The 19926-nt window shown below is 44.4% G+C and overlaps 1 protein-coding gene across 1 annotated transcript in view; it reads left to right on the top strand.

The window, feature by feature from the left end:
* SND1 (staphylococcal nuclease and tudor domain containing 1) overlaps nt 1–19926 on the top strand; it is a 421950-nt gene that overhangs the window by 236139 nt on the left and 165885 nt on the right. The window contains exon 15 of the mRNA XM_010831720.1: nt 8335–8407. Within this exon, the coding sequence (XP_010830022.1) occupies nt 8335–8407 (73 nt within the window). The remainder of the gene's footprint in view (nt 1–8334; nt 8408–19926) is intronic.

The raw sequence follows: 19926 nt of genomic DNA, 5'->3' as shown, positions 1-19926 counted from the left end.
AGACTGACACGGACCATTTCTCCTGGGCGATACTAATCCTGTGGCCCTAACCTGGGACAGCATCGTCTGCTCATGTTTTCATGAATCTAATATTGCGCTGCCTGGTGGTTCTCTTCCACAGAGCTCAGTTTTCCCCTCTTAACCTGAGCACAGCAGATCACTTGTCACACCCGGCACAACAGAAATACATCTTCATTTCTTTTTATATTAGTTTTAGATGAGGTTGCCCAGAGTTCCTTGTTATTTGCTCTACTGCCTCAAAAGTCCTCCCACCTCCCCTTGACCGTAGGACTCAATTTCCTCCTTTCCCAACTATGTACGCTCCATCTTTTCTGTCTTATCAGTGATTCTGATTTCGTTTGCAGCGCAGCTGCATCATCTTAGCTCACCCGCCCCTGCATTGTGCACCTGTGCCCGCTCCACATCTCATTTTCTGAGTGTCAGGACCTGGTTGCCTCCTCCAGGTGCCAAGGAACCAGTAAAAAAAGCTGAAGAAAGTGTTGCTTGCTGCTGTGTTTCACTGCTGTTTGTTTCAGTTGAAACTCTGTATTCATCAATGTGAGCTAAAAATACGTTGCAAGATTCTTTAGAAGTTTGGCAAGTTAACTGGCTCTTTGTTCTGTTTTTCCTCCTTTTCTGTTTGAATTCTTTCCCTTTCTCCATAGTTACATACTCTGTACTACCCAGTAGGTGCTTCTGACGGTCCTGCCACTTGGTCCTGTTTTATTGTTCGTGTTAGCTGGGGCTTTGCTCCCATCACTGCCTTTCAGGTGGCCAACCACCTCCTCTATCTCTCGGGGACCTAAGGAGGGGAATGCGAGGCTTCTGATCTTGATGCCCTTGTGCTTCTGCTCAGAGGCCAGGCTTTCAACTCTTCTGCCTTGCCCCACTCCAAGTAGCGAAACCAAGATGCCTGCAACCTGGAGCATGTATCTTACCACAAATCTGCACCTCCAGGAAAGCCAACAAGCTCACTCTTCTGTGCTCTATGCCCACTTTGGCATTATCCAGTCTCCAGTCTGAAATATCTTCACACTCTGTGTTAGTCAGTGGACATTGGTTCAGCTTTACCAGGCGCACGATAATTTATCTAGGTGACCCTGAGTTTAAGACTATGTGAATATAGCTCTGTATTAAATACTGTAGCAAATATTAAGGCTAGAATTCAAGTCCTCAAAGGGCCCATAGTCTACTATAGAACTAAAGTGAATGCATGATGCAGTTCAAAAATACTGCATTGCAGTTTGTAACTGGATGCTCAACTGAGTGATGCACAGACGTGTACCCATTCACATATATAATTCTACTGCTTCAGAGTAGTTTGTAGATACTTCCACTATTCAAACAGACTCCCACCTAGGGCCCCGATTTAGCAGTTTGTATGTGACAGCTGTTTTATGATTGGGATGAGGTGGTGGCTTTTTTTCTCTAGTGTGGATCTATGAATGATTTGCACGTAAGGGTCTGGAGAAAATGGACCCCACTGGATTAGAAGGAGTAGGGAAGACAAACGGGCCCATGAAAGCCAGGTTACACTTTCCCCTTGATGGCACAGGCTGGGGGTCTCTGTTATGGGTATAAGCAGGGGAACAAAGTGATGAACTGATTTTGTGAAGAAGTCATGGAGGGGTGGTGTGCGCTCTCAAAGGAGCCTGAGTGGATTTAGTTAAAATAGTCCTGATGTTATCTTGGAATAAATTGATGTGGGCCTGGCCCAAGAGGGTTACAGCAGAGCCAAGTGAGCACAATTAGGAAGGAAGAAAGGCTTGGCTGTAGGCAAGGACTCAGAGCAGAGTTAAGGGATAGCTTGGTTTCCTGGTTAACAAGGCAGTGTTGTTAAAGGGGAGTTGCCAGTCAGGGCCTCCTGATCTTGCCGCGTCATTTCCCTCTGCCTCTGTTGTCTGCTTTCCATCACTTTGTTTCCTTTAGATCCCTTTTATGTATAAAAGTGGTTCTTTCTGTGAAGCTGTTGGAGTTCCTATTCCCCAGAAAAATTCACATATATAATTCTCCTACTATTTCAGGTTGATTCATAGATACTCCCAGCATTCTCCCTGAAGCTCACTTATGTCACCAGGTAGAGAATTCCTGGGACTTTCATGGTGGTCAAGTGGTTAAGACGCCATGCTTCCAGTGTAGAGAGTTCTGGTTCATTCCTTGGTTGGGGAACTTAATAAAATTCCACATGCCGCACTGCATGGCCAAAAGATAAAAATAACTTTTTTAATCCCAAGAAAAGGGACTTCCCTGATGGTCCAGTAGCTGAGACTCCACAGCCCCAGTGCAGGGGGTTTGGGTTCTAGCCCTCAGGGAACTAGATCCAGCAAGCCACAACTAAGACCCCATGCAGCCAAATAAATAATTGAATTTGATTTTTAAAAAATTCCTCATGTGGCAACTATTTTGTGATTGGGTTAAGGCTGGCTCTAACCATACATTCTTTGAACTTTTTTTGTAAACTTACAAAATTATTCAGAATACCAGTCTACCATTGTTGTATTGAAATTAAAGTCATGGCCTCTTTGCCACAAGATGAACTGATGATTCAGGATGTCAGTGGTGCTAAGGCTTGTGCCTTGGAGATGGAGGCTTTTCTGCAAGGGGCCCTAGAACCGAAAAGCAAACTGTTTCTTTGTACAGTGTTAGGTTCTAATCCTTTTATGCTAAGTAGTAGGCTAATCTCCCTTTTAACAACACCCATGTCTGCCTTTGCAGAGTTGATGGTTTTATCTTCTAGTGGGAAAGCAGTAGTATCTCATACAGGAGAATTTAAAACTTGGCAAGAAGAGTTTCGTGCTGATCTGAATGGGGTTCCTGTCCCACGCTATAGCTTCTAGAAGCTTCTAGAAGCAACCTAAAAAGCAGAGTTTTCATCCCTCTCCTTTACTGTTGCCTCTGTGTATGTGTGCAGACGTTATTCACTTTTCCCGGCTGGCGATGATTTCTGTCCATTATGGACACTGCTGGTCGTTGCCATCTTTGTGCTGTGGCTGCTTGGAGAAGAAAGCCTCCGACAGGCGCAGGCTGAGTTCTGCCCCACTGCTTCCTTTCTCCCGGCTGGCCTGAGCTCCAGCCTGCCTTTGTGAGAAAGCAGCTATTAAGCAGACACAGCAGGCGAAGTTTAGAAGTCAGGAGTTTCATTCCTTGCCTAATGAAAAGGGATGTTGAGCCGCGGTTTCAGCCTGCAGGAAGTGTGGGGAGAGGAGTCGCCATTTGCTCGGTGGAGCAGGCACTGGTGGAAAGCAAACTTACTACCTTCTGTACCCTCCCAGGTCTTAAAAGTCAGAGTGCCCCCAAACCTAGGCCACAGAGGCTGGATTATGTAAGATTCGGGGATTGCCCCACCGAGAAGTCGTGACAAGGCAGCAGAAGCAGGATCTCGTTTTCATTTGCTGTATGTACAGCTGTTAGTAGACAGGCATGTCATATATGCACTTTGCATCCTGGAAGAAAAAGGTACATAGTATACTCCTTTCAGGAACAGCACTGTGGTGAGCCTACCAGTCTTGGTGTTTGATCCTTACTTCTTTGAGATAAGAGCAGGTATTTCTGCACTGAGGTGTTCCCACAGATCCTCTCTCTCTAGAAGCCCTTGTGTCAGACTGACGGAGGTTTTCTGGGGATGGCTCACCCAGGGCCCTTTCTGCAGCAGTGGGCAAACAAGGACCAAAGCAACCGCAGCACAGGGCGGGAGACCTGGGTCTCCCTGAGCGGGCCTGAGACCATTTAGCGACTTGGTCAGTGAGCCCTCACGCTGTGCGGCCTGGGTCCAGTGTACCGTTTACTCTTTAGTCCTGGGCAGGCAGCGTTTGTAGTTAGTATTTACAGATAATAATAACAAACTTTCACTTTTGTCTCTGTTTTGTTAAGAACTAACAACAACTCGGAGAAGACGATGGCACCCCACTCCAGTACTCTTGCCTGGAAAATCCCATGGACAGAGGAGCCTGGTGGGCTGCAGTCCATGGGGTCGCTAAGAGTCAGACACGACTGAGCGACTTCACTTTCACTTTTCACTTTCATGCATTGGAGAAGGAAATGGCAACCCACTCCAGTGTTCTTGCCTGGAGAATCCCAGGGATGGGGGAGCCTGGTGGGCTGCCATGTATGGGGCTGCACAGAGTTGGACACGACTGAAGTGACTTAGCAGCAGCAGCAGCAGCAACAACAACTATTTCTCAGCTTAAGTATGATCTGTTGTTGTTTAGTTGCTCAGTCGTGTCCGATTCTTTGCGACCCCATGGACTATAGTCTGCCAGGCTCCTCTATCCATGGGATTTCCCAGGCAAAAATACTGGAATGGGTTGCCATTTCCTTCTCCAGAGGATCTTCCTGACCCAAGAGTTGGACCCGGGTCTCCTGCATTTCAGATAGATTCTTTACCACTGAGCCACCTGGGAAGCCCTTAAATATGATACTGCCTCTTGAGTGTAAATGAAATTTACAAAATTTGCCTGAAATCTTATCTAATTTAGCAATTGTATCTAAAGTATGAAAAGATGAAGTCTTTTAAGGTTTTTCCAAAATTAATGCCTGAATGCAACCAAGTACCTAATAATAATCTTTTTAGGAACAAGGTCCTAAACAAGGTCCTACTCATGTCCATCACGACAGTGATGCCGTCCAGCCATATCATCCTCTGTCGTCCCTTCTCCTCCCACCTTCAGTCTTTCCCAGCATCAGGGCTTTTCCAGTGAGCCAGTTCTTGGCATCAGGTGGCCAAAGTATTGGGAGTTTCAGCTTCAGCATTAGTCCTTCCAATGAATATTCAGGACCGATATCCTTTAGGATTGACTGGTTGGATCTCCTTGCAGTCCAAGGGACTCTCAGGAGAGTCTTCTCCAACACCACAGTTCAAAAGCATCATTCTTCAATGCTCAGCTTTCTTTATAGTCCAACTCGAACATCCATGCAGGACTACTGGAAAAACAATAGCCTTGACTACACAGACCTTTGTTGGCAAAGTAATGTCTCTGCTTTTTAATATGCTGTCTGGGTTGTTCATAGCTTTTCTTCCAAGGAGCAATCATCTTTTAATTTCATGGCTGCAGTCACCATCTGCAGTGATTTTGGAGCCCAAGAAAATAAAGTCTGTCACTGTTTCCATTGTTTCCCCATCTATTTGCCATGAAGTGATGGGACTGGATGCCATAATCTTAAAGTTTTTTAAATGTTGAGTTTTAAGCCAACTGTTTCACTCTCCTCTTTTACTTTTATCAAGAGAGTCTAGCTCCTCTTCGCTTTCTGCCATAAGGGTGGTGTCATCTACATATCTGAGGTTATTTATATTTCTCCCCGCAGTCTTTATTCCAGCTTGTGCTTCAGCCAGTCTGGCATTTTGCATGATGTACTCTGCATACAAGTTAAATAAGCAATGTGACAATATACAGGCTTGACGTGCTCTTTTCCATTTGGAACCAGTCCATTGTTCCATGTAAGGTTCTAACTGTTGCTTTTTGACCTGCATATAGGTTTCATAGGAGGCAGGTCAGGTGGTCTAGTATTCCCCTCTCTTGAAGGATTTTCCATGGTTTGTTGTGATCCACATAGTCAAAGGCTTTAGCGTAGACAGGGAAGCAGAAGTAGATGTTTTTCTGCAATTCTCTTGCTTTTTCTATGATCCAACGGATGGTGGCAATTTGATCTCTAGTTCCTCTGCCTTTTTAATATTAAGACTTAATTTTAAAGAATTCTGGTTTGTTTCAGATGTCATATGCATACTGTTATCCATATTTTCTGTTTGGGGTATGATGGTTTTTCACCTTGGGGTAGTATGTTTAACCTTGGTTAAGTCCTGAATTTCTGCTTATGTCATAAGGCTCCTTTGGGATCATAGAGAGAAAGAAGAATTTTGATTTACCACCTCCCTGCTTTTACAAAGAACCTGTTTTCTGACTTACTGCCCAAGCCCTGCTCTTTTTGCCTTGTAGTATATGAGGTGCCCTCCAGCCCCCAGGAGAGGCCAGGCGTTCAGCAATGTTCTCACATGAACCATCTGTTTACTGGGTAGGTCCGTTTATTTTGGTTGTCCTGATTGTTAGAACAGGAGGAGGCTGTAGGCAGTTTGTGCCCCCACAGGACCTGCAGAAATCTAAGCATGCCTCGCCCTGAAGGGAAGCAACTTACAATTGGGGTGACGGTGAGCTTGCCTTGCCTCACAGCAGGTTTGTTCCCAAGACTCCTCCTTCGAGTTTATGGTAGCAAAATAGGGAAAGCTTGTTGGTGGCAGGGGAGACTGTAGAAACAGAACACAGTCTGGATACACACAGGATTTAGGAGCTAAAAGAGTTGGATCTACTATTAGTGTGGAGATCCCAAGAGACCATGGGCTAAACCTTGAGATTCAGTCCCCATCTGTTGGCATCATCAAATTCCCTGAATGATAAAGCACTGGACTAAAATTAAATGGAGAAATTCTGACCCACTTGCAATGTCTAAAACCCTTGCCTTGATTCAAATTCAGGAGGAACTGTGCATTCAAGGAACTTGGGAATGTTTTCTTTCTGTTAACAGTTCAGAGTAGAGTGAGTTACAGGTTTTTTTAATTCTGTATTTTGATTTCTTACCCTCATCACGGAATGGAAACTGAGTAGAAAGGAAAGTGTTTTGTTTGTTGTTTCTGAACAGAGGATGTTTCAGATAAGTTGAGTGAGAGATAGGTCCCCTGGGTGGAAAAGGAGGCAAATGATGAGGGCCACATATGTAAGAAATGACTGTTCCACTTTGCACTCAGCAACTCCCACCCAGTTTGATTTGTGAATTGGATTTAGAAAGCTAGGACTCTAGTAATACCTCTAGTTCTGTTCGTTCACGGAGCCTGGGTACGAGGAGGGCTGCAGTGTGGTTCATAGTGTGATGGTCCTACACCTTGACCCTGGTCTGGGTAATTTACTTTAACACTTTCTCTGAGATATGGAAACCCTAGAAAGTCTAGTTCATGAAGCAGACACATTCCTGAATCTTTCTCTGTCCCTAAACACAAATGTTCTTTACGTGCCAGTATGCACAAAGTGTTAATCATTCAGTCATGTCTGACTCTTTGCAACCCCATGGACTATAGCCTGCTCTGTCCATGGTATTTCCCAGCAAGAATCCTGGAGTGGATTGCCATTTCCTCCTCTAAGTATTCGTGAAGGTCTTGACTAATTGCTTAGTGCTGTACCATCACCTTTGAGTCTGAGGTCCTTCACTGTTACACAAGTGATCAGGTCCCTGAAGCTACCACTCAAGGGATTAGAACGCAAAAGGTGGGAGATTGGACCAATTCAGTTAGGACACAATTGCTACTGCTGCTGCTGCTAAGTCACGTCAGTCGTGTCCGACTCTGCGCGACCCCATAGACAGCAGCCCACCAGGCTCCCCGGTCCCTGGGATTCTCCAGGCAAGAACACTAGAGTGGGTTGCCATTTCCTTCTCCAATGCATGAAAGTGAAAAGTGAAAGTGAAGTCACTCAGTCCATGGACTGCAGCCCACCAGGCTCCTCCGTCCATGGAATTTCCCAGGCAAGAGTACTGGAGTGGGGTGCCATTGCCTTCTCTGAGGACACAATTAGACCAATCCAATTAGGATGCACAAGGTGGTCAGATGTGTATTGCAGGATCCCCTGCTAAACTCATTGTCATTACAACCTGAGAATGAGGCTTATTCTCAATTATGCACCTTTGCTAATTTCTTCCCGATTTAGTTATTATTTATTGGTCATGCTGCACAGCTTGCATGATCTTAGTTACCCAACCAGGGATTGATCTCAGGTCAGGCAATGAAAGCACTGCATTCTTAACCACTGGACCACCAAGAAACGCCCTTCTTCCCCCATATTAAAAAGACTTCTGTACAATATTGCTTCATTCAGGGCAATTTATCTTTTTACCTGGGAGAAACTTATTTCCCTTAGAATTGGAACGCTAGGTACATATATTGCATTGAAAATGTTTCATATGATTAAACCCAGAAAGAAACATTATTACTTCAAGAAACATTATTACTTCTGTTTTTCAGGAATATGCTCTTCCAACTGATTGTTCTTTTATGCCTGGAACAATGCCTTTCATTTGGAGACAAGTTAGGGAGCTTTCTCTGATAACAAGGTGAACAGCTGGCCTTAACTAGCAGCCAAGCCATGGTTACTGGGCTTAGGGGAAGAGCAGACATGTACCCTCCCCACCATGGAATGTTCTGGACAACACTAGTTACTCAGCAGTGTGCCCTCTGTAGTCACACATGCCCAGTGAACTGACCTCTCTTCTTGCCCCCTTTCCCTCCCTCCTTAGCCCTTCCCACTGTGGTTTGTATTTTCATTGAGTTTTTTTTTTTCCCTTTCTCTTTCTTTGCAGAGCTATTAAGAATGGCAAAGGATTGCATAGCAAGAAGGAAGTGCCTATCCACCGGGTTGCAGACATATCTGGGGTGAGTTGTGTCGTTGAATGGAGCCATGTGACTTCGAGGCGCCAAGAGCTTGGCTGCTGCTTCACTGAAGGGCCTCCGCTTATGTGTTTTCTGTAGCTCATTTGTTTTCAGGCACTGAATGTGAGTTTTTCCACAGCTTCTGCTAATGCCTCTGTAGAGATCCTGTTTTATTCTCTGGGAAAACAGAATTTAAACCAGGGCATAAAACCTCCCAACTCCCCACCTGAATTTTTACTTAGTTGCTTTTCCATTTTCTTATTATCATGAGTTAGAAGATATTTCTCTCGAGTTGTGTTAAAATGAAATTACCTTAAATAAAAAAAATTTTTCCTGTTTAATTCTGTGACTGAAAAGTCTTAGTGGAAAAAAAATGTCAAATATAGATTTTCAGACAAGTTTAGGAATTAATCCTAATGAATGAGGCTGGAACGGTGTGAGCATCCTTTGAGCTAACAGATCTACTAGATGATAGAAAAGAAGAGGTGATGTAGATACTTTTGAGCTGCCTAAAGGCTGTGTCCAAATGACTATTTGTGCCTAGGATGTTAACTTGTGTATTTAGGAGCTTCTGTGTCTGAATTAGATACCTTTGTTAATTGAGACAGTTTATTCATTTATTCAGCAAGTGCCTACGGTGCCTGGAACTGTTCTCAACAGTGAGGATATAACAGTGAACAGGACAGATAAAGACAGATAAGGTCCCTACATGCAAGCACTGAAGAGAGGCAGCAGTAGTGCCAGGGAGCGACCGCTTGGAAGAGACATAGAGCAGCCCAGGGCGGTCGTGAGGGTTCTGAGTTTGATTTTGATCAGAGGGCCAGGGAAGACCTGTTGGCTGTCAGTTTCACCCTCTGTTCCTGGGACACACACCATCCAGTTCTGCTCACGTAGTCACTAATGGGTAAGGGGGGGCTCCAGGTCCTGTGTAGAGAGAGCACATAGCCCAGGGGACATGACAGAGGAGGAGCTTGTCAGCCTCAGCCTGGACATTTGGACAGCTGGCCCTGGGCGCCAAGAAAAAAATGCTGTTGTAAACAGAAGCTCAGCCGAGCCCACAGCAGTGATGAATTCCAGTGAATCTTGTTCTGTTGTGTTCCCAAGCCTGACTCAGGCTCTACCTGTGGTTCCTTGTGATGGCGTCTAAACGCATCTGGCCAGCTCTCTATTGCCTGAGTGTGGTGTTCCCCTGTGGGCTTCAGTCACTGGGATTCTGTTAAACTTTCCCTCTCTGTAGCAGTCACTGCATACTACAGGTTGTACAGTGTGGCCTATATTAATTGGACTTCAGTCACGATACCATGCCACTGTTCATCAAGTGAGGTACATGGTATGTGTCCGTCGTGGCTGAAGTCTGGTGTTTGAGCTGCAAGTGACTGTGTTGCACCTACTGAGGCTCATGTTTCACAGGTGACTTTCCCTGCGCTGGTATCAGGACAGTTTTCTCTCTCGTTTACCATGCTGGGTAATTGTTCTTAATTTCTCTCTGTATCTGCTGTGGCATTCTCAGCCATATTTCTTTTAATGTCATTCTTTTGGTCAAATCAAAGGGTAATTTTTGTTTTGGTTTTTTAACTGCAGGGGGGGGAAAGTTGTAAGATACCTATTTTGGAAAACATTGTGGTGACTCCTGCACTGAGAGCAGATATGCCCACCCCAAAGCTCTTGTCTGGCCCACTGGGGCCATCCAGAAGCTGAATTGAGCCTTGGGATGGTACTCTGTTTTGGCCTGAGGGGTTCGTGTTCATGCTTAGATTTCCCACTGGGATCGAAGTGAGGCCGTTGATGGCTTCTTGAGGCAGAGTTACACTTGTTTTGGGATTGTCCTCTTGGCATTCCCAGCATAGTGTCCTAGTGATCTTTAAGGCTATCTTCGAATCTCATGCTGCCTCCTACCTTGATGTGTTTCCTCTGTGTGTGTTTTGGTAGCCATGAATCTTAGGAAACTTGTCTTCATGATCCACCCCCTAAACTGTAGTTCAGTTTCATACATACTTTTATTCTCTTTGCTGCCTAAATATTGGAGAATTGGTTTATTCTTACATTAGTCAGAAATAAATGCAAGTCAAACTCCTCTACTTACCACATAAATAAGAGAGGATAGCTGGACCACGTGGAGAGTGAAAGTGAAAAAGCAATCCATTCAATAGATGTCAGAATGACCTTGTCCACCTTTGTCACACATTATTCAGTTTAGGTTAGAGGCTTTTTTGGTGCCCTCTCTAACAGAAGAGTTTTGTCTCCCTTTTCTAACCTTCTCTTCTTTCTGTCACAGTATCATGTTCAGTATGTGTGTGTTGAATTCTCTTGCACTATTTAAGTGTGAGGTATGGGTCTCCAGTTTCCTGAAGTGTTCTGGCGATGTTACCGAGGGACCCGTGGTCAGGTAGGGTCAGTCAGGCCAATGGTTTACATCCAGGTGAACTAACAAACATTGGAGTAAAGGTCATCTAAGACAAACACGTGTAATGGTTTCATTAAAGTTTGTAAAAAAAAATTTTTTTTTAATCTTTGTGTCCCTCCCTCCCCTCATTGGCCACCCTCTCAGTTGCAGGCTGTGGTAAATGGCTCATTGAGCCAATAGTATATGCCGTATGCCACCACGATGCTGACTGTGAACCGATACTCATGCAGGACCTCTCACCCCACCCCAGGACACATCCTTGAGGGACAAAAAGACATATATGCTCTTAATATTTTGTTTTCTAAACACACTCAAGTAATATGCTCTGTGGAGGAGGTTATATATCATGACTGGGAGACAGATCATCCATAAACTTGTTCCAGTCTTAATGGCCTCCCACTCTTAGAGTTGGGTTTCTATCCATTGTTCCTGTCTCTTCTCTTCTGTTTTGTAAAAACGATTTCAACAGGTCAGGGTTGGAATGCACAAAGATGCCTCCTGTGGAGAGTTAGCAAGTGCAAGACCTGCTTGGCTGACTCCCTGCTGTGGGGAGTTAAGTAGCCAGGTGTAGGAGTGAGTGGCTGACTCTGCTTGGGCAGGTGAGATGCTGGCCTCATCCTATCGTGCTGAAGCAAGCAGGCCATTTCATGTGCATCCATCAGCTTTCCCCGGGACTGGACTGGACTGATTGATGTTGGCTACCAGACATGCTTTCTAACTTGGAGTTCTCTGGTGCCCAGTTGAGCTCTTACATGAGAACTCATTACAGTTTTTTCTTTCTTTTTTTTTTTTTTGACTTTTCAAGAATGCTGCGATGGGTCCCCAGTGTTTATAGATTGTGTTGGGCTTTAATTTTTGTTAAAGTAGATGATTTTTGACATCAATGTCAACGGAACGTAGTTTTTCATAAGGTTCATGGCATCTGTAATGCTAGATGCACGAACCTACCTTTTGACTGGGGCTAGGATAAACTTGACTCTTCTGCATCTCTGCTCCTGTTTTTCAGGGTATCCACTAAGGCGGGAAAAAATCTGGGAGTTTGGGTCCTGAAACAGTTGCTGGTTTCCTTTATTTCTGATTTTTGAAAGGTGGAGGAAATAGGCCATGACCCACGCCTATCACCACAGTCCTTGCTCCTCTTGTCCGCTTGCCCTCCAGGCCAGGACGGTTCCGTGAGCATGAAACCCACTGAGAATCTGATCGACTTGGTGCTAGATCTGATTGCATTTGTAGAGTGGTTCTGTGGCAACTGCTTCCCTTCATTCAACCCTATTTTCATTATTCGTGCCTTTTCTTTCTCCCCGATCCTGTCTCCACTCCCCACCTCTCCGACACACAAAAAGTCAGAATGCGAGTTAGTGGAATGTAAGGCTGTTGCTTATCTCCAGGTTATTATTGTTTTTGCTGTAGCCTGCTCTGTAATAAATACAATCTCCCGCAGATATAACGTGCAAAACAGGCAATAAAATGTGGCTGGTGCGTGGCTTACTGTTGTTCTGGTAAATCAGACAAATCAATTATAGTTCTGAGGTGGGAGAGAGCGCCCCGCTCCTCAGGCTGCAGCCCACGATGCACCGGCTTCTCCTCTGCCCCCTCACTGGCACTGGGCGCGTCCTAATGACCCCTGGCCTGTGCCTGTGTTCACTGTGTGTCCTTTCCTCTTGGGTGCGTGTGGAGCTATTTGTGTGTTGACGACACCACGAGAGACTAGAGCCTCGTCCAGCATCCTGTCCACTCCAGCCACATTTCTAACAGTCCCAGAACGGGGTCCAATTGCTAGGATGGGCCAGTCCACCTCCGAATGTCTTCTGCATTTCCGTGATATGGAATCCTGACAACTCGGAAGCAGATTTTGCTGTTATTTATTCTGTTCTTCTGTCCTTTCATGTATTCCACAGGGCTTACTTCAAAATTGTCTTTCTTGCTCACATTACATAGTCACTTCCTAGTAACTTCCTCTAGCCATGACTGGTTTTTGTTGAAAATGCATACTGTTACTAATACGAATGTGCTGAACCGTGGCCTGGAATAGTCCAAAGACTGGCCATGGGGGTGGGAAGTGGATGGGGTGGGGCAGTGTTAGCTTTTCAGGTCCTTATTTCTCCATTAAATTGTGAAGCAAAGACCTGCAGAGTTGGCCAGTCAGGGTCTCACATGTAAATACAGAGGATGGAAGTGTTCCTTTACAATAAATACCAGGTAGGATGTTAAGCATGTCCTCCTGACCTCTGCCTCCAGGTTCTGGTTTTTCAGCGCTTTTTTCAACTTGAGTAGCCCTGTTGTCTTATCCTCAGGGTATTGGCAGCAGCCTTTCCGGTGGAGGCTTATGAACTGTTACAGAGGTTGTCTTTTTTTAGCTCCCAATGGAGTTGGGCCTCAATGTAAGAGTTTTAAAATATTTTTGGCCAAAGGAATTTAAAATGTGGTTTGTCTAGCAAGTCTGAGGAAGGTGTATAGTCACACAAGGGCTTTATAACTTAGGTCTGTGTTAACCTGCAGTTCCCCCTGTGTGTATTCCCACTTGGTTTGTTTAGATTGCCGACTCCTGCTTCCGTGACTCTAAGGTTCCGCTCAGCTTTTCATCACCAGTGACTTGCTAGTACCAACGCTCCTTTCTTGTTTTCATAGCTCTTCCCTCTTTGGCTCTCCGTTAGCCTCTGAATAACCTCCTTAGCATTCGAAGGTCCCTTTTGTGCTGACTGCACAAGGTCACGGCCGAGGGCTGTGCCTAGTAGTTCGGTTGCTTAGCCCTCGAGCTCCCTTCACACCGTGTATTTGCTCCCCAGGGGAAATCCCAGAGGAATCTTGTCCTGCAGGAGCCAGCACCCTGGCTGCTGACCTTGCTGCTAAAAGCCGCATGTGCTCCATAAGTTTGACAGCCCCTCATGGGGAAGGCATGCTGAGCGCCGGTGCTGGGTTCTTACGTGCTATTTGGCAGCTCTGGCTTTTGCCAATTTAGGGGAAGGTGCTGTTCTCTTTGTTCCACTCCTCCTCTCCCCCCACAGAAGGTTCTTGAACTCGTGTCACTCCAGTTGGACTGCAAGGTGCAGCTCATCAACCAGCAGTCTCCCAGCTCAGAAACGTGAGGCAGCCCTGTGGTCCAGGCAACTGCAACAGCAGAGTGGCAGCCACACTGGGAGTCTCTTCCTTCCTCCCATCTACTGGGCCTCTTTCCTCTCTCCTTCCCCTCCCACCTCCTCTCCCATTCTCTCCTATCCTCCCCATCCTCCCATCTCTCCCCACAGCTCTCTTCTCCCCTTTCCTTCTGCAAGAGAGTTTGTAAGCAGACTGATTGTGGAGGAGTTGGCTTAAGCTGGTCACCCTCCGTAATGGCCAAGGGCATCACTTTATGGCCTTTTGTCCATAGTCCTTGCAGCCCTAGGAGTCCTGTGTGGCCAGTTCTTGTTTTGTAACTCTCTCCTATTCACACTCCCCAGAACTGCAGCAGTATTCATCTCTCCTTCTAGAGAAACCCAAAAGCATTTATGCCTTCCATGGGGATAAGAGAGAAGTCTATCTTTCTTAGACTGAACATGTTTCTGAATGAAATTCAAAGAAATGCTGGAATTTTAAAAAGATTGTATTTCAGCTTCTATCACAGTTAGTGGTTGTATTTAAGCACCTCCTTTTACAAATTTAATCCAGTTTTCAACTGAGTTCCTCTATTGTTGTTTTTTTTTTTTTTTTTTGCACTGTCAGACACTAAATGTAAGACGTATTCTCTCACCTCTTTTATTTAGTTGGGAACATCACAAGAAATTGTTAGTAGAATTTGAAACTGGCAAGATGATTATTGGGTATCCTTTCAGTTGAATGCTGGGTGCTACCTGGTAAACCCTTTGGGGTTATCTGATTCTGTAGCCCCTTTGCTTTTATCTGGGTTGTTTTGCATGCCTTTGGAGAGAGAATTTCACTTGAAAACCTGATAAGGAAGCAAATGATTCCTGTTTGTGTAAACGTGGTCCTGGATAAAAGTGGAAGCATTAGTCACTAAGTCATGTCCGATTCTTTTGTGACCCCATGGACTGTAACTCACCAGGCTCCTCTGTCCATGAAATTCTCCAGGCAAGAATACTGGAGTGGGTTGCCATTTCCTTCTCCAGGATATATATCTATATATCTCCTCCAGACCCTGCTTTGAATCACTTATAAACTCTTTCTGATTCCTTCATTAATAAGTGAATTAATAAAATTTTGACACATCTTCATTTTATATTTGTATAGAAGTCATGAGTTTTACTAGTTCCCTTTAAGAGGGGAGGCAATTGCAAGAACAGGAGAGCAACACCAGACTACTTATAACATTGTTTTTATTGGCTCGTCTGTACCTAAAAATGTCAAGAGTCATTTGGTTGTATAAGTTCTTTTAAGAAATAAAGTTCTAAAGTGAATATGCCTCTTTCATCCGCACAATGCCCCATTCCATGCCCCTGCCTTTCTTGGTCTTCTGTTTTCTTCACCAACAGGCTTTTGTGTTGGAAAATTCAGGTGTCTTAGTAAGTTGACATAGAAGGATTGGACACTGAGGACAGGGCCCTGTGTCTAGACATGTATTCCAGCTCTTAAATTCAGCACCTCTGAAGATATGTTTGATCAGGTGACTTGCCCAGAGGTGGACCATTGTTAGAGACAGGTGTGTTTTTTTTTGGTTTTTTTTTTTTTTTTTCTTGCTTCTTTCAGTAAAATGTCTTCCAAAATAATCTGTAGACTTGATGTCCTCCTGCAGTGAATTCTGTTTTCAGGAAGTTTTTCTGCCACACATTTGTCTAGTTCCCTTCTGATTTCTTGTTTAACTGACTTCACTCAGAGGGATACATACAAATGAGCTCTGAGAAGCAGAGTCCTCCCTTTGATTTAAGTGGCCTGAGCTACAGTTTTATTGTCTTTCTTCCTTTGTTCAAAGAAAGGAGAGAGGAAATTGAGGGAGTCCTGGAGCATTTCTTCCAAAGAAAAAAATGTCATATGTTTTCAGAGAGTTGCCTGTGGTATAGACTCTGCTTCCACTGGTTCATGCTCTTCAGTTCTCTTTCTGTTCTCTGGGCGTATGGGGAGATTGTTCTGTGAGTCTGTTTCGTGGGTCCAAATTGGCTGAATGAGCCTGTTACAGGCCTGGCTAAATGAATGTTCGGGTATGCAGGAGGCAGTTGATAAAATTCCTGATTCCCAGGTTCAGGTGTGCGATTGGGTTGTTCGATTTGTGCCATGACTGCCAAGTGATGTGATAAAACCTGAAACGTTTCTGCCCAGCCATGGCTTCACTCTTCACTTCCCCATCATAACACTACTTAGCCCTAGATTGAACTCATTTTGTCCTGTGGCTATCGCTTATATAAACATCTCAAAGTAAGTCATTTTACTAACACAGACATTCTGCTTACTCGAGTTTTAAGGCTTTATTTAGCATGCTTCCAACTTATTCCCTGCAGAATGTCGTACAGAATGTTGGACACTCCTCGCAGTGTTAACTTCCAGATAAATATCCTTGAATCAGACCTTAGGGCAACTTTGGAATTACCTAGTAATTTTGTGCCTCAATTCCTCATGAAAAGGGTATTTCTCAGGAATAAATGATAGAATTTGTATAATAAGATTAGATTTGGGACTATTTGAATTTGGAGGAAGACCTGTGTTCTCTTGTAGGACATTACGGCAACATGCCTGGCTACTTCAGCCACCATATTCATTCTATTCCATTATTTCAAGTTGTCAGTCCTCTGACTCCAACTGCATTATTGATGAGCTCTTTTTGAGTAGCTGTCTCTTCTCTCCTGGCCGTGCCCTCCTCCTCCTTCAGGCGGTTTCTCTTTTTCCTGGCAATTTTCCCCTTTGATCTTCACTGCCTTCTCATGGTACCTTCCTTCAGCATTTACACAATCACTTATTATAGTAATTTTGTATTTGTTAATGTATTGATTGGTAACTGATCTTAGTTGGCGTATGTACAATGATCTTCCTTAGTAGTTGCTAAACTCCTGAGAAAATGATATCTTTTCTCTGTCTCTTTACAGAGCCTGATTTAGATTTGATTTACCAAGGGATGACCTAAACAGAATGAAACTGCATTTGAACGAATGTGACCCCCTAGATCCTAGATGTATGGTTAACTGTGCTGGTTAGTAACTAGAAGTGAGAGGCTGGTAGAAGGGTGCAACAGGAGGATGGCCTGTTTTCTAGAATACAGCAGCAGTATGGAAAACCTGGTTAGCAGCATGAGCCCGAGTATTAGATCACCAAATTCAGGTCTTGGCTCAGTTTTTTTATTACTTTGTCACCTTGAAGTTATTTAACCTCTCTGTGCCATAGTTTTCTCATCTGTAAAATGAATGTAATAAGGGCCCTTATTACCTCATTAGGTTGTGGTGTGCTTCAATGAGTTAATACATCCAAGGTATTTAGAACCATTGACCTAATGAGAGAGACCAATGGTTCATGTGGTGGTGGTGGTGATTAAAAGGCGGGGCGTTCTGCCTAGCAAGGAAGTTCCTTGAAAATGATCCATCCATCCTCATTGGTAATATTTGTATTGCAAACTTTTTATCTAGTTCAAGTCCCAAACTATGCTCCTTCTCTCTTGAGTTCTTTTACTGGCTCTTTATCTTTCCTTGGCATTTAACATATGCTGTCTGGCCTGTGTTTTAGATGCATTTGACATGTTGAGTCATGAATGAATGATCAAACAATAAGTATTGAAAGCTTATTATAGCCCCTGGCTTCCTTTGTGGCTCAGACAATGAAGGATCTTCCTGAAATGCAGGAGACCCCCGGGGTCATCCCTGGGTCAGGATGATCCCCTGATGAAGAAAATGACAACCCACTCCAGTATTCTTGCCTGGGAAATCCCATGGATCGAGGAGCCTGGTGGTCTGCAGTCTATGGGGTCCCGAGAGTCAGACACAACTGAGAGACGTAAGCTTTATTATATTCCAGGCACAGTGCTGGGTGTTGAGGATGCAACATTACAAAGGACGGGTGCAGTCCTTCTAGGTCATATGCAGCTGGGTCTCTAATTAGAACTGTAATAGAAGTATGGAAGTGTTTTAGCTCGGTTGTGTCCGACTCTTTGCGACCCCATGGACTGTAGCCTACCAGGCTCCTCTGTCCATGGAATTCTCTAGGCAATAATACTGGAGTGGGTTGCCATTTCCTTCTCCAGAGAATCTTTCTGACCCAGGGATTGAATCTGCATCTCTCCTGCATTGCAGGCAGATTCTTTACCATCTAAGCTGCGTGGGAAGTTAGGCAGTCTCAAGACCTAACTTGAGACTTGTATCATCACAGTTGTACCCTCTTCCATGTGGTCAGAGACCATGTTTTTAAGTGATTTTAAGTTGAGGCCTAAAGAAGAAATTAGTTGGAGGTCTTATTCAGGACTGAAGGATATAATTACGTACCAGAAGGTCCTGAGGCAGAAAGTGGCAGTCAAGTGTGGTAATGAAGTCAGCATTTCTCACTTCATTCTGGCCACTCTGTGCAATGAACAGTAGCTTTAGTATCTTTACCGGGTGAGGGGAGGACTTCACAGTGTACTTGGGGGGTACTGAATGGTGGCTGGAACTAGGTTTTTGGCAGGGAATGAAGAAAGATAAGTGTGAGATCTACTTTGATAGAAAAACTAGTAGAATTTGGCCATTGCCTGGATCCAGAGGTCATGGGTAGAGGATGAAAGGTGGGTGTCAGGCATGTGTATCCTAATGTCCAGCGCAAATAACTGTTGATGCTGCTTTTCCCGTATGATAGTTTTCCTCCCAAATATATGCCACAAGGGTTTGCAGTTCTGGACCTTTTAAAACTGAGGTAACATGGATTGTTCAAATGGTCCAAGGCCAGAAAAGTGGATGGGCTTCATGCATGAGATAGTCCTGTTGGATGAGTGTACAAAATTACCCAGAGAGTTAAGGGAGAAGAGGGGTCCCTAGGTCAAGCCCTTTATCTCCAAATTTTAAAGAATCTTTAAAGGGAATTTCCCAAGCTGTGAGGGGAAAAATCATAGAAACTAAAAAGTAAGAGCCTCACGACACCAGTGACAACGATAATTATTAATATATATGCACCATTGGAGACAGAAATGGCAGTGATATGAGATCCTTAGCTGAAAAAGAAATACCTTGAACAAAACCCTTGGTCTGCATTCTCTGCCATCACTCACATATTCTGGGGTACATGGTTTCCGCTGGTAGTCTAGAGCCTGGGAGTCTCACATTGAGAACCTCAGTACAGTATCCATATGCAAATACATCATATCCAAGTTGTAAAGTCACTGGTTGGGGGCAGCATGAAATCTGTATTTTTCTTTAGGAGGAATTACAGCTCCCAAATGTACCCCAAGACACAACATGTCTAGCAACTTTAAAGTTATTTTTCTTTAAGGACAGTTTCATTATTGTTTAGCCTGTTATTACACATTTTTATTGTATGTGTGGAATTCTGGGTACTTTTTTAAAATTTGATTTTATTGATTTTTGGGTGCACTGGGTCTTCGTAATTGCACACGGGCTTTCTCTAGTTGCAGTGAGCACGGGCTACTCTCTGGTTGCGGTGCATGGGCCTCTCGTGGTGCCTTCTCTTGTTGCGGAGCTCAGGCTCTAGGATGTGTGGGCTTCAGTGGTTGCAGCTCAAGAGCTCAGTAATTGTGGCCCAGTGGATTAGTTGCCTCTCAGCATGTGGAATCTTCCCGGACCAGAGATTTGAACCCATGTTCCCTGCATTGGCAGGTAGATTCCTAACCACTGGACCACCACCCTTCTAAATACTTTCAGTAAACTATCTCTGAGCCCAAAGTCATGCTGTTTACATCGTGCTGCTGACTTTACTAGGAACACGTTTTCTCATTCTTACATGGTGCTAACGCGAGATTTTCGTTTTTCCATGGAGTGACAGCACTCCTTTTGGCGCTGCACCACAGTTACCTAAGGGAAACGTTCGTTCCTCAGGAGAAGAGCTGCTTCATTTGCTGTCATCGGTGCCATAAAGCTCTGTGCTTCAGATGCTGTTTTTGAAGGAGACATGGATCATGTTTCTCATGCAGTTTTAGGTTGGGACGTTTTCCAAATCAGTTTCCAGGCTTTATTACAGTGTCCATAATATTTACTTGTCTCAAAATATATGGAACAATTATGAA

The sequence above is a fragment of the Bison bison genome, unplaced genomic scaffold (assembly GCF_000754665.1).
Source record: "Bison bison bison isolate TAMUID 2011002044 unplaced genomic scaffold, Bison_UMD1.0 scf7180017864530, whole genome shotgun sequence".
Taxonomy (NCBI): domain Eukaryota; kingdom Metazoa; phylum Chordata; class Mammalia; order Artiodactyla; family Bovidae; genus Bison; species Bison bison.
Note: the sequence above shows the minus strand (reverse complement) of the source record. Positions and strands in the feature narration are given on the sequence as shown.